This window comes from Tetrao urogallus, assembly GCF_951394365.1.
Source record: "Tetrao urogallus genome assembly, chromosome: 5".
Classification (NCBI taxonomy): Eukaryota; Metazoa; Chordata; class Aves; order Galliformes; family Phasianidae; genus Tetrao; species Tetrao urogallus.
Window position 1 is genome coordinate 50,660,431 of NC_136818.1, and position 18,927 is coordinate 50,679,357.

An 18,927-nucleotide genomic window follows, 5' to 3' on the forward strand; every position below is an offset into this window, starting at 1 on the left:
ATGAATTGCTGTGGGGACAGCTACAAAGGTGAAGAGTAACTGAATTTGAGAGTTTGATTTTTTTTTTTTTTTTTTTTTTTTTGATATTATGAACTGGACAAATAATGCCAGTTAGAAGCAAGGGAGAAAGTACTTTGAAAGTTTCTCATTTCTTTTGTTGTTATGCGGAAATTTAACATCCTACATCACAGGCAAATGGATAAGTATACCTATTTGGTATGTGTTAAACTATTGCATTTCAGAAGAAAAAAAAATGAGATCTGGTTTTGGGTTCAGGACATGTTAGGATAAACAAAGTTCCACATATGTTTGTGTATAGATTTTTCTTGACAGAATAAACATACTATCTGTGTCTTCTCTACTTCCACACTGCTGCTTGATCTTAATACACAAACTTTATTTACTTATTGAAATCCTGGGCTGCCCAGAATATGCCTCTTCCTTCTCCCTCACAACACTGTGAATCTTCAAAGATGTGAATACCAATCTTTTCTCTTTGACACTTCATGTCAGACAATGAGGGTCATATCTATGCCTGTAGTTTTCAAAGTTAATAAGTATTTGAAATATGTGATTCTACTCTGTTCCGCACTGATTATATGACATTAGATGCTGTTTGGGAATGAATAGAAAACATACTTTTGTTTCTTTCTTGAAGTGACCTATTCGTGGACAGAATGATTTAACAAGTTATAAAAATGATGCCAAATACTGAAACTACTGTTCTAATGAATGTCCTTTAGAGACAAAAGTAATCCAACAACTTATTTCTACCCATTTAAAACAATTATTCTATTGACTAACTGGCCAAGTTACAGTGATTAGGAACTGTGGTTTTTGCAGTGAAAGAAATGGGATACTTATGTAAAATATATAAAAATATATTCTTTACAGGGCAGTGACCCAACATTTAAATTTTAGTCAGATTACCATCTGACCTTTTGAAGCAGTATATGTTTAAGTCAATTTTGTGCAGAATTGGATGTGGGAGTAGAAAGGAAAAGAAGCATGTTTTCTTTGTGAAAAGTTGAGTTTTGAAAACTACTGCAAGTTTTGGAATGTTAAAAGACAAACCAGCTGAGACGCATTAATGGACAAAGAACAAGAGTAGAGGTCAAAGCTGTGCATGCAAATGCATTTTCACATCTGAGCAGTTTCTAAGATTCACATGGCTTCAAAAATAAACTCATTCCAGGAGTAAGATGCACATATTTGTAACCCATTCTATAATTCTGTCATTATGACAGTATTTGAAAACAAGTGGTGGTTTTTATGCTGGGACAAAATAGACTGGTTATAAGCACATCTTAAATTAGTCTCCCAGGGGTATTCTATATGTGAGCGACTGCTTTGTAGGAAAAAGTTGTCACTGGTTGACACTGCTATCCCTTTCTCACCCCTCTACTGCTGACTAATATTGAAATTTAACTTAGAGAGAATTTTTACTTGTGCTCCACTTAAAAATTTTAATTGGAATTTTAGAACAACTTATAGTGCAGAGTCACTGTCATATGCTATTGTCAACATGCAACAGCAAACTAGAAATTGTATGAACATTGGGCTCTAGCACAAAAAAATCATGTCGTGTACTGAATGATCTCCAGAGGCACTAATGGACAGTGATTATGTATTATGTATTAGTTATTAGATGTTAGAAAATAATACAGTGTAGTATTAAAAGACTTGCTATTAAGTCTTGTAGCAATGTGAATCCAAGGTACACAAGGAAAAAAAAAAAAACAAAAACAAAAAAACAAAATACCACCTAATTGGATAAAAATGGTTGATCTTGATTACATGAGTTTTCTTCATGCTTCAATAAATATTACAAACACCAACGATCAGCATGACTTTTCACATTAAATTTGGTATCTATAAATACTAGTGATGATGCTGTTGAAAAGCTGTTGTTTTTTTTTTTTTTAATAGGAAAATAAACCGATCACAGAATGACTGTTGTTACATCTGTATTTTACATTCGCTTTTTTTTCTCAGTATTGTTGAGGGGAACAAACTTGTTTTAAACTTCAGGCAGGTAGGCTTAATCAAAATCCATTTACAAATGACTCCTTATAAAGTATTAAAATCAACAGTGGTGACCCTTCCACCTAAAGCTGAACAGCAGTATTATTTTTCTACTAAAAAAAAAAAATTAAAGTGTTATATAAAAAACTCAACAGATACAAAACCATGTTCGAGAAATTCTTACCCTCAGAACTATATTCTGTACTGATTTGTGAAAATACAGCTATTGTCTGTAAATGCCAGTCTATATCCATTTTATCTGTGCTATTAACAAGGGCCTTCAATGACCTGATTGAGGTTTCCAATTCCTTGCATTTCTGAACATCTTCAGAGTATGATCATGAATGTACTTGAAGACCGAACAGAAAATGTAACTCCATGCTATAATGTTTAAGAACACCTAACTGGACAGGGAAAAAGGAGTGATAACACCATAAATAATGCGTGGCACAGGTTTAACAAAGATTGAAAGTTTGTTGGCAGAGGGCTTTCATTTAGGAAATGCATGTGTTGTGACCATTTATAACTGATGGTTTTTGAGTTATACCTTTATGCTAACAGATCTTTATTTACTTTTCTTCCTGTTGCCTCCTTGGAATTCAGTGTTATGTTTCCACAAATATTTTTCAGATACTCTGTGTACCACCCAGGCTGAAATAAGCAGCTAGGTTTTTGATTTATTTTATTTTTTATTTTTTAAGAGCAGTGAAGAGCCTCGCTCTCTTGCAACATAGTGCTGGTACATACAGATGTTCTCTAATCTGCTTTTTATATGCTAGCCAGAAAAAGTAATGCTTAAATGAAGTGTTGCTTTTTCCTTCTTCGTAGGAGACTAGGGGCTTGGGGCAAGCACTATTCCTTGCATAGCACTGAAAGGGTAGCAGAGTTTGTCAGCTAAGAATATCAAATACACACTTGTAAACTACTATCTGTTTTTTATTAGTTTCAAAAAATACAATCATATTCAAGTGGTTAAACACAGTGGATGTTTTAGTACATCAAGACTTTTAAGTAAATTTAATGCAAAATCAAGAGTATATGCATTATTCAGAGCCATGCTATGACAAACTCAGGGCATATGAAGGCTGTTAGTACTTTTAATAGCAATTAATCTTATGCATTTCAATAACAATGTCACAAGGGAAGCAGGCAATGACATGTTTTAAAAAATGTAGATTGTATCCAAGTAGCAAGGGGCAAAATGTTAAGCCAAAAAGCCTAGTCACACAGGAACTGGGAAGAAAGTTAAAAGGAAAGCACAGAAACAAAATGAGTGTTCTGCAGTATGCCTCATGGTTACTAACAGTATCTCCCTAAATGGTGAGAATTTCTGTGCCAATTTTAAAAGTTTCTTTGAATGCAAATTGAAATACTGAATTCAGTAGTACCTACAGGAAATCAAGATACCCTACCTTGTCAGAAATTATGCATTTGCCACAGTAATGTGAATTTTGCAAAGATTTTACTCTTCAGTATTCTGGATGCCTAAAATGCATAAAACAACTGGAATTCTTCTAAGTACCAGATCTGTGGGTACTCAGGGAGTTCTAATTTATTTCCAGCACAGCTCTTCCTGAGCACCAGTGTGTGATGAGGCTTTTCAGCAGTGCAGCCAGAACTTAGAGCCAGATTCCCTACTATTGAAGTCTGTGATTTGACCCTGAGTTGACACTGGGAATAGTCACTAGTGAAAGAGATCTCTGCAATTGTATTTGTATGCTTTTTATAAAGTGGGAAAATTCTGCGAGTTCTTAGATATGGGAAGAGAGATTAATATCTTAAGTGTCCAATGAACCATCCTAGGAATGGTTGCAAGCTTTTGTTGCTTGGAATAGTATGTCAGTAACTGACAGGCTATGCAAGCCATTTCTTCCTGATGATTTTAAATAAAGACAGCATTACATTGAAAATTATCAGTTACTGTATTTTCTCTCTTTTTCCTAGCATCATTCTTATTCAGAGCAAAGGGCATAATGCACAAGAAAATGGGGTAGTTCCATTTTACAAATGAGAACTTTTACAAAGCTTTGCAAATTGGTCTTTATTTTTCTTGTTTCTAAACTTGCACTGAAGACTGTATGGATTTCATTTTAGCTGTGTTATGCCCTTTTAAAAGAGCCATAAAATTTCAGATGGCATTAGTGAAATATGTTCAGATTATTGTGGGTTACATCCTCCTCCTAGGCTATGAGCATATCTGTGTGAAAACTACCTGCAGAATGATGCTGGTGTAACTATCCTTCTATCACATCCTCTGGATATCTTGTTGGTAACAACTGTGCTTATGTTGAGTTTGTAACTTTGTAGCAGTAGATAGCATCCAGACAGGTTTGGATGGTGCTTCAACAAAAATGCATTTCTTTGCTCTTCTGGGAAATTAAATTTGTGTCTTTTATTATTATTATTATTTCTTCATTGACATATTTCTGCAGCTGAGACTCCAATTTTTTCTCCTTTGATTCCATAGGAATATGAGCTCAATGTAACTCCCTGGAAAAACTTTGTTGTTTTGGGGCTAGTATCACTTACCAGCCCAAGTTGCACGGCAGTGTTTGGGGCCTTTGCATCTGCCCTGTTTGGAACAGCAACTCATGTTAAAGCTTCTGTGTAAACTAAATAGTGTAGCATAGAAATCTTTCTATACTGATTGCTATATGTGATGCATGCAGAAAAGTCCTCTTTCTGAACCCAATGGAAATTAATAATTTACATCTTCAGAGTCTTCCTACTCTGATCCCAAGGATTCCCATTCTCTCTGCTTCTTCGGGATATCTTGGTTTCTGGTTGAATCATATATATAGGGCTTTTCAAACCAGAAAAGAGCCATAAGAGTGGCCCAGTCTTAGAAAAACTCCTTCACAACATTATTATTATTATTTTAAACCGTATTAATGCTTCCTCAAAGGAGTAAAAAAAAAGAAAAAAAAAAAAAAAAAAAAAAAAACTCGGTTAGGATTAGTCCTAGCTGCAGAAACCTCCAGAAATATCTTCCAGGCTGAGTACTACAGACCCACAATCCCAGTAATACCTAATGAACTCCTGGTTCAGCTGGGTTGATGTCGCTTCTACTTTGATTGCTGCTCAATTTCTTTTCATTTTCATGATGCCAAGAAACTAGGGTTACAAGTTTAGCCGCCTCTGTGAGATCCACTGTTCTCTCTGCGGCTCTTCCATTACAGGATTACTAAATACTCAGCATTTTTTATTCTTAAAGTTCTTTCTAGGGAAACTGTCCAGTTGAAAGTTTAATTTTTCCAGTTTATTATGATGTCTAATAAAAAATCTTTGAAAAAGAAAGTGGACCCAGAAATGAACACAAGTTCCTTGCAGTTTCTCTAACTGTATGAAATCTCACATATATCTTTAATATAGATGTAAGAACAGTAAAATCATCTGGTCTAAAGCTTTCCCTTTCTGCAGATACCTCAGTGACCCATGGGTTTATTTTCAGCTTTTTCTTCAGTGCTCTTTCTCCTACAGTTTTTGATATAACACCCTTTCATAGAGCTGGCATAGGCAGTGTTGATAAAATTGCTGTAGATATGAGCAAAAGAGAATTTTCTGAAAATCTGTAATCTTTCTGTCATTTGGGGTTGATAGGAAGCACTATTTACTGAAGGAAACGCTACTGCAAGTTGATGGATACTCTTCCCTTCAATTAGTTCAGGTCTCTCACTCTTTTGTAAAACCCATCTTTTTACCTTTTAAATGCCAAGTTCTCCTGCAAAACTTCAGTTGTTGAGCTTTTTCTTCCACTCTTGGCAAGAAATGTGGAGTAACCATTTTATAACCTTGGCCTTATCTAAATCTGTATCTTTGGGAAATTCTTACCAACTGTTTCACCTTAGTTCCTTGTTAGAGAAACAAAATTCTACTTCCTCTAGCATTCTAGCAAGCTGCAGTCAGCCAATACTTTCCAGCTGCTGTGTGACCTGAGTGACATTCAGTCAAGCGGACATGAAACTATATAAAATTGTTCAGTAGTTGAGTAGTGCTAAGGGCTCATCTATCAGTAGGTAATGACAAGTCTGTATAAAGGTTTAAATGCTGTCAATAAGAAAAGTATTGAGATCTGCTGTCTTCTCTGCTTAAGTGACTTTGCTGACCTCTTGTGGGACTTACTCACTGAAACCTATAATTAATTCGTTTAATAATCTTTCTGTAACTTGCAATGTGCCTCTGCCAACTGATGTATGTTTTGCAAGATCAGAGTCTCGAACAGAAGTAAAGAAAAATGGAACCTGTCATTTTAGTGTCTGTTTCCCACATTCATCTGTTTCTTCAAGCATAAAATAGAGAGAAGAGAATTAGGAATTTATAGCCCTCTACAGGGAACTGCTAATAGAAAGCAGAAGTACTGAAATGATTAGCAGCTGGTATTTGACAAGATGAGTGATTATAGTTTCTGGACAGATTTTTAAAAATGGCTAATGATTTCAGGCATTAGTATTAAGTTCCAACATGCAAGGATTGTAAAAACAAACAAAAACAAACCCTCCCAATTTGCAGGAAGGAAGCAGCACAAAAACACCCAAAATGAAGGTTCTTCAAATCACGAATGATCTCTAAAGGCAATTTCCTAAGATGTTCTATTGTCTGAAGAGGTGCATTTGTATAACTGGGATATTTGAATAAACTAGAAATGGGAAGTTCAAAACTGGAAATATTGAGACTGTTTGGAGTTTTTCAGTTGTCTAGTTCAGAGCTTATGAAGTCAGTATTGGAAACATTGTGACACAATAGCTTAAAATTTCCATAACTTCTCACATTCTTTATGTTCCTTGAATTTGAAAGGTCTGCAAGACTTGAAGGATATTTTTAATAATGTTTAAAATTATCAGTTAACCTTAAGAACAAAGAGTTCTATATCAAAAGATATTCCTTTAATCCATATTTAATATAATTATGAATAATCTGACATTTAGAATTTGATTGGGTTGTTGTGTGCCAGAGCATAAAAACTAGAAAGCAGAGAAGCACTTCTCATCATTTGCAGCCATTGCATAAAACAAACAAATTTATGCTCAAATCACTTTTGGCAGCAGCATTTGGAATATGAATAGAAATATGGTTCTGTCAAAGGACAGAGGTTCTGTAGGGAGCCTGCCCTGAATTGAATATGTTCACACTGACTCAGGATTTTTACTACAGGATTGCATTGATAGGTCATGGCATTAGACAGTTTTATTCACTTGTTTTCTTTACTAACGCTCCCTTAGTGTACTCTGAAATTAAAGAATTGATAGCTCGTATTCTTATTAACTTAAATGAACTTGTGTGTTCTTATGTCTTTTTTGACATGAAGGAATATGAATAAATATTGTCCTTGTACATTATTACCTAATGGGATGACTGATAGGCAGCAGAAGTGATGGACTGTAAAATATCTCCCTTTTTGGCCCTTATCTTAAGATCTCTTTAAGGTCACTCTTAGTCTCTATTTATTTATTTATTTATTTATTTTATTTTTACATTTAGCCCCTGTCTGTGCTTTGCTCCTATTATTTTCCTCAGCTTGAAATGATGTAAGAACTTGTGACTCTGCTTTTAGACAGTTTCCTATTTGGTTAGAAGCAGCTAAAAGCTGACCCCATACCTCTCCCCTTGCTTGGAGTAGAGGATGCTCAGAGTGACCCAGAAAGCTGCTGCTATGCATCCTGCTCTTATAGGTAGCCCCACTGCAGCTGTCTGCAAGAATGGCTGAGGGGCAAAGACAATGCTCCTCTGCTCTCTGTTACGCTCTTTGCCCTCAGTTTTAATGCTTTCCATCCATCTCCCTGGAGGAGAAACTATTTTCCGTTTCCATCTACCCTGAGAAACTTTAATTTCAAACAGCTTTAAGTGTTTTCCAAATCTACAAGGCACTTGATATAGGGAGAGATGCCAAGATTGCTTGTCTTAGTGCAGAAGAGTTCAAGCTCTGAAGGTGCCTGGCTCTGACCAGCTTCTAGGCTCTTCATTGTCTCCATGAGTCTAGAGCCTGCAGGAATAATTGAAATGAAGTTGCTTCTGAAAGTATACTTTTCATATTCAAGCTGGCTCACTGCATCTGATGGGGAACCTCTACAGCTAGGGGGATGGCAATGAGGAAAGCTCTGAGGACTGCAAATCCGTCAGCCAAGAGCAATGTCCTTTCATAAACAGGAAGTGTGGAGAAAATGAAAGGAAGAGGCTGACTTGAAGCTGACAGGAAGGAAAACATTGGATGGGTAGAAAGCATCCAAAAGAAGTCTGTGATAAGCGGAGGATATAGGAACTCACCCTAGCAAAATGTGTTGGGGGAAGGAGAAGAAAACAGTGTCAAACGTAAGTGAATGTGAATAGGAGAAATAAACGTTAGCAGGCTAGAAATTGTGCACAGTGACAAGGAATTTAACGCAATTGTATGGCCTATGTATGTTTTGCAGCTGGAAATACTCATTTTTGTACTATCACTTCCGTATTAAGAACGATTGCTGACTTTTGTCAGGGGGAAGCTTGTACACTTGCTGAGGCAGGACAAGATTGCTAAGATTGCTTCTACTTTTGTGTGTGCGCATGCACAAAAATTGGGACCCCCAAAATATCAGTACTGAAGTTTTGTGTGACTATGTGAAAGCTTTTTCTGGCTTTCTGAGATGAGCAGTTTACCATTATATTATGTTATGCTGGCAATAGAATTGCAGCATTTAGCTGTCATGAGAGCACTTCTGACCAGTAGCTGCAACTTCTGTCATCATGTTTCTCTGGACCTCACCCACAGGAGACTTTCTATTCTTGACTGACACGTGGGGAAAACACATAAAGTGTTTCTTGGTCTTTTGCAGCAGCCTTAGTAATAAATTAGCAAGTTTCTTGTTTACAGTAGGACCTGAGAAGACACTGTTTTCCTCAGGATATTTGTGGTCCAACCTTTATTTCTAAAACTGAGTATACAGGACTGTGTGTCAGATCCAGTTGAACAAAACTGGATGCAACTTGCACCTTTCCTGACAGCTAATAAACCAAACCTCAGCTTTCAGTTGCCCCCACCTTATGCTGCTGAAATACCACTCCCAGTACTGGGAAACGCCCTCTTAGATGTATCTGGATTAGTTCAGGTCTTAAGGGACATGCAGGGTTCATGCACCAACGGAGGAGCTGCAGACCTGCCCTTTCCTGTCTGCTGCTGCTGCACTGTGGGGATGGGAGAGCATCCGAGTGAGACAATCCTTGCCTTTTCTCAGTAATATCTGACATAAATGAATGTCAAAGTACAGCCTCAGTGAGCTGAACCTGGCAAGATCTGGCAGTGTTTTGCACTGGCAGAGAGGCAGAAATCTCCCACAGGAAAATGCAAGTTTCCTTCTTCAAGTATTACTCAATAAAACTGCTAGTGTATTGGTGATGGAAATAGGACTGGTTTCCTCCAAGGTACTTGTTCCAATCATGTGATCTGAATTTTGAAAAAAAATAGAGGAGAAATACATGGAAATTGTTTAGAAAAATGGTCAGATTGATTCTATGAGAATTCCTAGCAGATTTCTGTATGCAATCAATGTAATAAAACTGACCTGTTTGTGTCCTGAAGTCCAACTCAAAATTCACTGTTTTTTATATCCTTCTCAGTCTGTCACTGGAAATTCAGACCTGAATTAAAAAACTTGAAACAAACCTACTCTTAGAAAAGAAAATCAGAGTACAGTGTAGCAAATTCAGATATTAAAAAAGCAAGAGAGAATATAATATGCTCTGTGCAATGCAGCTGTGGCTAAATGCTGATTTGCACTTTGGGACAAGATTAGCATCATTCAGATGTGACTTGCATATTGAATAGCCATCACAAGCAGAGTCCTGTAGATAAAAAAGGAAAATGAAACTGTACAGTATGCTTCAGAGCTAGTATACTATTGTTCCGCATTTTTAGATTTTACAGATGAGAAAAGGATGAGTTACTACTTCTAAATTTTTATAAAGCATGTGCAGTTTTTTTCATGTAGAAGATCTTCCTGATACCCAATATGTTTATAAAACAGAATGTAATATTGCTATGGAGCAATTGTTTTAACCACTCAAAGGAATACTCCAAAACACTCCCTCCCCACAACCTTGATCATATGAGTGTAGGTTATTTCCGTTCTGAAACCAGAAAAAATGGATTTAAGGTATTGTGGCCAACTTGCTAAATTCTGTGTAGCTACAGTGCCTGCATGTCTTGGCTTTGAATGCCTTCAACTTCAAAAAGACATTAGTGTTGATAAACCCATTTAATTCACCATTGAATGAACTGCTATTTGTATTTGACATGAAGTATGTGTTGTGCAAGAACCCTCCCCCCTCAGAGATTTTATGTTAGTTATACGGTTGTATGGTAAACTTAAAAGGGTGGCAAGACACAAACAGGTTGCCCAGTGAGACTGTGAATGGTCCCTCTTCAGAAGCGTGCAAGGCCAGGCTGGATGGGGCTTTGAGCTACCTGGTCTAGAGGGAAGTGTCCCTGGATATAGCAGGGGGCTTGGAATGAGATGATCTTGAAGGTCCTTTCCAACACAAACCATTCTGATTCTATGGTAATTACTTCCTGCAGCATTTCTTAAACTTTTGATAATATCCTTTCTTTGGACAAAATTTTAAATGATAGATGTCCATGCTGAAACCACACAGGAAACAGGCACATCTGATGTGCTGGTGGTTTCAACAACGGCTACCAAGGGGCTTTCACTGGAGGGGAGCATTGCAGCTTTGATTTGAGCATCCCTCATGAGTGCAAAAACTTCATCTGCACAGGCTTCAATTATTGGTGCCATAGCAGGAGGGCAGGTGAGGGAATAAGGACTTGTCTAAGGCTTGTGAAGAGCTGCTGGTAGGCATTTGATTGGCTCCTGTCAAACTGTCTCCAGCCTGTGCAAGGCTCTCTAATTTGCTTTCTGCAGCAGAAAACGAGGCAGAAGGTCTTTCTCAGACCATGCAAAGGTAAAGCAGAAAATTGTCCGTCTCTAAAGTGGGAAAAAGGTCACTCAGCTCACATGGGAAGTACTACAGAGTTTCTTTCTTCATCTGCTAGTCCAGAAGGAATTTTCAGTAATATCTAATAGAGCTTATAATAAAACCAGGCTACATCTAAACATCCATCTGAAGTTATATAGATGCAGCAGTGTTGTACGTGCATTATAAGAGATCCACCTATCTTCACAGAGTTTCTATGCACATATACAGTGGCAAGCTTGTATTTGTTTATTATAAATTATGAGTTTGTGTAGGTAAACCTGTAACTCCTGCCTCCTGCAGACGGTATCAGGCTTGTTGAAGTTTTTTCTTCTTTTTTGTGTGTGTACATTTCTATCTAGTCTCCGCCACTGACTTTAAACTCAGTGTCCAAAGGTAATATTGGACATCTATTAAGACTCTGTGGAGTGTAGTGAAGTAAATTATATGGCACTTGGAACTGAATGATAAAGTGAGATGCAAAACCTAAGGCACTTGCCAAAGGTAAAAGAAAATATGGATAAAATAACATATGCAGGACTTCAGTATTTTGGATTTCCATCCTTCTGTTGACAAACCAGTAGATAAAGTTGAGGAATCACATTTTAAGTGGTACAGAGTAGAAACACAGATTTTTAATATATGTAATTATAGTATGTACCATACCAATCTGGTCGTGGTATTCCATGTTTTGTCAGAGAATATCGGAATTATGTGTACTTGGATTATAACACAAGCACAATTTAAGCCAGGTCAGAGAGAAACTGAACTGTGATCATAATGAAAGAACATGTGGGCAGCATCTGCCCCCACTAACAAACCTCTTTCATTTCTCTGAAAGTGTTAGGAACATCATTCTAATGTTAACAAAGCGGAGTGTGAATTCTTGGGAAGCTCTACTCCAGACGCTCATTTATATGTTAGTAAGACCCAGTGTCCATGCCTTGGAGGGATGGACTGGAGTATCTTGCCAATTGCCACAGTTAATGCTGTGATGTCTCTAGAATGGCACATCCAAGATTATTTTAGCACAAAAGCAGGGGCTGGATACAATTAGATTGTTGCTTTTGGTCTAAAGGAATGTTCCTTTTCTTAGGAACAGCTCCTTAACCAGATCTCTCAAATCTTAAATATTAATAGCTTTTTCCATCACAGAGGAAGTTATCAAAGGCAATTTGCCAAGGGGGTACATTCTAAATCAGACACCATGCAATAGAGGAGGAACTTCTCATTCCTGGAATATTTTAATTTTCTGTAAATTATGCTAGGAGCTTGAAATGAAAGTGGGACATTTTAAAAATTATTTAACAGTTAATTTACATATTAGCTTGTGCATGGGTGAACTACACCTTGCAATTACTCATATATTGCTATAATTAATACCAAAACATAGGTTCTTGAATCTTTTTTTTAGTATTGTTGTATTTAATTATTTCAAGCTTAACTTATTACAGATTTATCATGTTGACAAAGCTACTGAATAATTCAATGAAAGAATATGAAAGCTGTAGGAGTGTTACTACAGGTGCGTCCTGTCTCATTTTTTGCACAATGCCTTTGAAAACGGATGTTCTCATTGTATCACACACATTGATACGGTTTCTGCAATGCAAAATAGTGCTTAAAAATGTGTTAGAGAATACACGGTTAGAAAAGCATACTAGAAAATACTTTCATTTTAGTCATATTGCTTTTTAAAAAGTTCTCTTTCACTCATCATCACCACAGACCACCTATGGTTCCTCTTGCTTTTTTCACTTGTGCTTTATTAGTTTACCACTAATGTCTGAAAATACTTCTCACATCCTTTTTCACTGCTGCTGCACGTTGCTTCTTGGAGCAGGTAAGAAGAGACAATCCATTCAGTTTTAACCTCAGTCCTTCTCCAGCAATAGAATTTCTGTGACTACGGCATCTTTCGTAGTTTGATTTATAACATGTGAAAGGCACACAATTCAGCCTATATTGGACAGCTTTGTCAGCCTAGCATGAATTGTTAGAAAACTCTATTTTACACTGTGGCCATGAAGTATTAAAGTATACCTGCATGTACCTGAGTATCTGTGGTCAGGACAGGATTTACAGGACAGGATCCTCTGTTAACAAAAGCAATTTAAAACCTTCTGGTGCTTCCAGCAAACAGCTTTGTTAAGAAACAAAGTGCCAAGTAACAATTATTTCTCTTATTATTGTAACAATTATTTTTTCCTTAAAATATGTCTTAAGGTTATTTTACTTCGAAAGCTACACAAATCCAGTTAGTGCAAAGGAATTGCCCAAGGTCAAGGATTTGCTCTATTCCTCTCTCTATGTATTAGTTGAAATCAATAAAACCACAATCATACAAAAATAAACAAAGAGAGAACCCCACACGATAACAGAGAACAACAGAAGAGGCTGTCAGAATTTTTCAGATATTCCCAGAATTCTCTATACTTTTCATGCAAAATTTGTGGAATTGTGTACTAGTAATCATGCAGGTTTTAGGAAAAGCTTGTACATAAGCAATGGCTTTAAAATATATTTTTCTTAAAAATACCAAGAAATAACCAAACAACAAAACCCAGCAATCGTGGAAGTTATATTTCATAAGAGACATTCCTGGCTACAGTAGAACATGGGTAAATACAGAGAGAAAATGTGCTACATATCTGTGCTCTGTCTGAAGGGAAGGAAGGGGTGGCTGGGATTTACAGTGCTTCAGTCAGGGAAGTAAATCAACACACCAAAATGGGAAGCTAGAGCAATTGACAAAGAAGTGCATATGTAGAATGAAAATGTCAGTAATTCCTGACACTGTAAGGAATACAAGACTTACATGAAATTCATTTGACTGGTACCTCTTGTAAAAGGTTTGCTTACCAAAAAATGAGATCCATCCATACCCAGTTTTTCTACGAGCACAGCAGATTCAGGCATTCCAAACTGAGGTGTAAGAAAAAGTAGAATTGAGTGTGGAACTTGAAATTTATGAAGAAGCTGATTAATATTTCCATGCTCAAATACTTATGGCTGTAGAAATATTTAGTATGGATAATTAAGAATACTGGGAAGAATAATAGCAATGCTTAGGAATAGGTAGTGACTTTCACATAAGAAGAGATAAGGCATTGTATTATTAGGGAGGGAAGATTTAGGTTGGATGTCAGGGGGAAATTCTTTACAGAGAGAGTGGTGAGGTGCTGGAACAGGCTGCCCAGATTGCTTGTGGATGCCCTGTCCCTGAAGGTGTTCAAGGCCGGGTTGGATGGGACCCTGGACAGCCTGGTCTTGTATTAAATGTGGAGGTTGGTGGCCCTGCATGTGACAGAGGGGTTGGAAATTCATGATCCTTGAGGTCCCTTCCAAACCTGACCATTCTATTCTCTCTGTCTTTGCAAAGAAGGGATAAGGACTGATGAAATAATGAATGTACAAGAGGAGACGAAATTAAGGAGCAGAAAATGTAACAAATAGAACAAAGAGCCCAACAAAAATAAACAATAGAGATTTAATTGCTGTAGAATGAGAAAAGGCCAAAATTAGACACAGGTGAAAAAGATTGGTTATGATTTAGCACAAAAGTAATTGTAATTTCAGGAAATGGTTATACCCTGACTGCTGGAAACTGAGGCTGTTCAAGAAAGGGAGCTCTCCTGTTACATGCCTGTAAACCAACTGTGTATGCACCAGGAGAATGAGACTGGGCAAGATGTGTCTTGCAGTTCCCATGACAGATGAGCACTGCCAGGAAAAAATTTAGGCTCAGAAACAGGATCTTTCTTCTGTAATGTGGTCATTTTTTCTTCCCCTACCCCCCAAGGAAAACTGATGTTGTTTATAATACAGATGAAACAGGGATAGTCAATAGTAGTATTTCTTTATGACAATGCCTAAATAGTAATTTGGGAAAAATAAATAAATTGGACAGATTGATTATACTTCACTGAAATGTCTTAAAATTTTCACTTGTTGCTATGTTGTGTTTTAGGTTGGTTTTGCAAAGAAATGGCAGGTGTATGTGGAAAGTGGGTAAAAATTTTTTTGTTAAGGAAGTGCCATTCTTGAAATGAGTTTGTGTTTGCAATGCTTAGTCAAATAATTCAATCTGTATTTTAGTTCCATTAATGATGAATTTCAAGACAAATTCTATACATTCTTTAATTAGTTCTGATTTTTTTAATAGAGAGATTAAGGTTGGAAAGGACCACTAAGATCAGACAGTTTAACTACCAATCCATCACCACCAAGCCCACTAGCCATGTCCCTCTGTACCATATCTCCACAGTTCTTGAACACCTCCAGAGACAGTGATTCCACCATCTCTCTGAGCAGCCTACTCTCTTGTCATGCATAGCCACTCTGAGAAAGTGTTTTTTCTAGTATCCAACCTGATTTGAACAACTGAGTTCCAGAAAGCTGTTAAATATCTGATCATGATGATCAAAAGGAAAACAGGTGTTGGCTACCCTGCAATTTTTTGGAGAAGCTCAAAGACAGTATCCAGGTTTTTGGAGGATTTGGCCTGTAATGTTTTAAACACTTGTTTGTTGTAATTGGGTAAACATGGTATTTAAACTGGAAATCTGTTCATTGTGGATTATAAATCATGGGGAAAAACTGTCATAATTGTCACATATGTATTAGTTCTTGGTGACTGTTTCCTATATTATAATTAAATTTCGTGGCAGTAATGGCCAACTCGGACACTAACAGAGAACATTAATGAAAATAGGTTATACTCATAGAAATACTTATGTCGATTTTCTAAAGTAATTCGTCAGTACAGAGGAGAAGGATTAGGCCACATAGCAAATGGTCACCAAATAGTCTGTGCATAACATCGAATATCTGTGTAGTTGCAGATACAGAGTAGATGCAAGACAATCGCCATATCCATCACCATAAACTCTGCATTTTCACCAGTGATGAACCTGAGTGACACATTCATAAAAATTTACACAAAAAAGGAGGTCCACTATTGCTATGCACTGCTGAAATGCACAGCCCACAGCCTCACTGTTCTCACATCCACTGTTTGGTCTCCATAAACGTTCATAATGGTCAATGAGTGTCAATGAGTGATATTTTTTCTACATGGAGGAATTTGCTTCAGACACTCTTCCACGTCTGATGCCATTTTGTCAGACAGTCCCTCTGCTGCCATCTGTCCTACAGCAATAAAATGTAATAGAATATTGGAAGGAAAGGTCAAAATGTGCTGCTATACCACCAACACCTGCTAGCATCTGTTATGGGTGAACCAAATGAAATAGGAGGCATTAATTTTGGAGCAGCCCTCATAGAATCCATTGGTTTAGGACACCTAATTAAAGCTAGGCAGGATGTAAGGTATATATGTATGTATTCAATAACTTGGAATTTTTAGCTTCTGAGCAGAGCTCCCACTGTTGCAGTTCAGCTCTCACCACTGCTGCAAATTAGAGCCTGAAATTTCAACTCAAACACTCAGGAAATGTGTTTCATTCCCTCCACAAGTGACATGCATGGATTCAGGTAAAAATACTGTGCTGGAGTCCTGGCAGAATCTGATATTTCAAGGTAACTTCACGTTACCATGACTTTGTTCCCTCTTTTTCAGCAAGCCCTGGCCTTGCACGCTTTACACATGAATTACAGCCCAGGGTAGTGCACAAAACATACAGGTTTTTCTGCACTGAAAGAAGCAGATTTTTTCCTCAATGGAAAAGATAGCACACATAGAAGCAGTTGCAGGTTATCAAGAATACATAAAATGGAGCAAGCTCAGGTTGTAGAGGTAATCCCATTTATGGTATTTTTCAATTCTGAATGTTTGGTCCTGCAATCTGAGCAGCAAGATTTTAGGGCTCATGTGCACGTATAGCTGGTCTCTGGGGAAGTCTCTGGCAGCCCTGTGGCACTGGCTGTGGGGGCAGTGGTACTGCTTCTCTTCAGGACAGGTACTGGAGGCTCCTAGCACTGGTCCTTGCTACACAGAACAGCCAAGAACCTGCTGTTGGCTATGCTGCAGTGATAGGATCACTTGTCTGCCTTAATTTGTGATGTGAATATAAGCATTAATAGCTTTTTACAAGGGTAGAAGAGAGAGGTTTTAAGTCTTCCACCTAGCAAGTCAGCAGTTATACTGTGCATGCTGATATTTCCTTGTAAGGCTCTGAGCTATAAAACAATTGTTATTAATTTTCTGTCTTGGTAATTAGAATCACTGTATCATCTATTAATTAGTCTGATTTCCTTTAAGCTACAAAGCCTTGAGCTAATTCTCCAACTAACTGTTTGCAGTAATAAGCTCAAGAGTTTAGTTGTCACACTATCGTATGGTATGAATTAATTCCTCCTAACAAGTCAGCTTTCTCAGACTGCGACCCACTTGTGGTCTGTCAGCATCAGGCAACTTTTTATTTTTTAAGTTTTTAAATGCATAAAAGTATGTATTTATGCCCAAGGCAAACAAGGAAAGGTAAATAAATACATGAATGTTTTAAACTTTGGCCAATTTTCTGTTGTGGTTACAAGTGGAACCAAGTATAGAAACCTGATAACGCACAGTTTTCCTCTCAAAAGATGTTAAGATGTTGCATGCTCCTTCAATTGAGAAGGATGAGAGCCTAGTAATGTTACATCCTAACTGAATGAAGCAAGCATTGCAAAGATTGGTACTTTTGCAGTTAGAAGTAGGATAAACTCCAGCTATATAGAGAAATTTTCTTAAAAAAAAAAAAAAAAAAAAAATTTATCAAAATGCAGTGAGTGGACTGATTGTACAATTATATGTAGAAATCTAAAAGCTGAGTCATAGTATTAAATAGAAAGAGACAATCTTGAAATACTTAGTGCAACTCAGGTTGTTTTGCACACATTGGAACGGACACTGTATAGGTAGAAAAGTTCCAAGCAGACAAAGGAAAGACTGAAAAAAAGGTCAAACTACCTTAAGGAAACATCTAGCAGCTACAGTGGGTATGTATGCACTGAGAAGAAAAGTCAAAGAGTTGGACTCTTACTCACAGGCTGCAAATTTTAAAGCAAAATTGAAATCTAAGATCTATGCTCATATTCGCTAAAATGGATATTTATTCTCATATATATATAATATATATATAATATATATATAATATAATATATATATATATAATCTAAAATGGGAACGATGGGAAAATTTGAGAGACATTGCTTTATAGGTTGGGCAATACAATTGCAAATTTATATATATATATACATATATATATAATGTATATGTATAATCGAGGGCATGAAATACCTCTTGTACCCTGAGAGATATTGCTGTGATCAAGCATATTATTATGACTGGCCATGTAGGAGATCGTAATTAGCAACTTCTGCCACAAATTTGGTTTCTATTAAAAAAAGGAGAACACCAAGAAAATCGCAGTATGTTCTCATGGGTGGCAATTGCTGACAAGTTTACTTTTATGGTAAGACGTCTGTACACAGTATCTGTTAAGACTTTCTGCTAGCTGAATATAGACTGAACTGTCTAAAGTGTTACATTGACATTCTGTACCTGTCTTAGGAGGTCTGCGACTTGAAAAGCTGTCCAGCTCTCACATTCCTCTTGAGATGGCAGTTTTGTGGCCATGTTGCTATCCAGAGAGGGAGACTTGATCTGTGTGAATAACACTGAGTTGCTTCACTGGTCTCTGAGCTGCTGTAGAAATCCTAAGAGGAAGTCCTTTCTGTATTTTTTTTTTTCCTGTTTGCTCGCTTAAAGTGAACGCCTTTAAAGAGCAGTTTAGGAAGTATCAACTTCCTAAAAAAAAAGAGTGACTTCTCAGTATAAGAAAGCTTTGTTGCATAGTATCAACATATGCAAATATCAGTTATTACTGAAATTGGGTAAGCAAATTCTGCTGAGATTCAGCATGTAAAATACTTCTGAGTCATCTGCATGTTTGTAGATCTAAATGTGGAAACGGTTTTTCGTATCTGTTGCAGAAAGTATTAATGATAGCTATG

General features: G+C 37.0%; 1 protein-coding gene across 1 annotated transcript in view; it reads right to left on the reverse strand.

The window, feature by feature from the left end:
- Positions 1 to 18,571, reverse strand: part of BLNK (B cell linker) — a gene marked incomplete at its 3' end in the record, with an annotated part of 92,507 nt that extends 73,936 nt beyond the window's left edge. Inside the window, exons 1-2 of the mRNA XM_079536363.1 lie at positions 18,476 to 18,571; positions 13,831 to 13,893 (exon numbers count right to left, since the gene is read on the reverse strand). Of these exons, the coding sequence (XP_079392489.1) occupies positions 13,831 to 13,893; positions 18,476 to 18,550 (138 nt within the window). The 5' untranslated portion in view covers positions 18,551 to 18,571. The remainder of the gene's footprint in view (positions 1 to 13,830; positions 13,894 to 18,475) is intronic.
- Between the last annotated feature and the right edge of the window lie 356 nt (positions 18,572 to 18,927).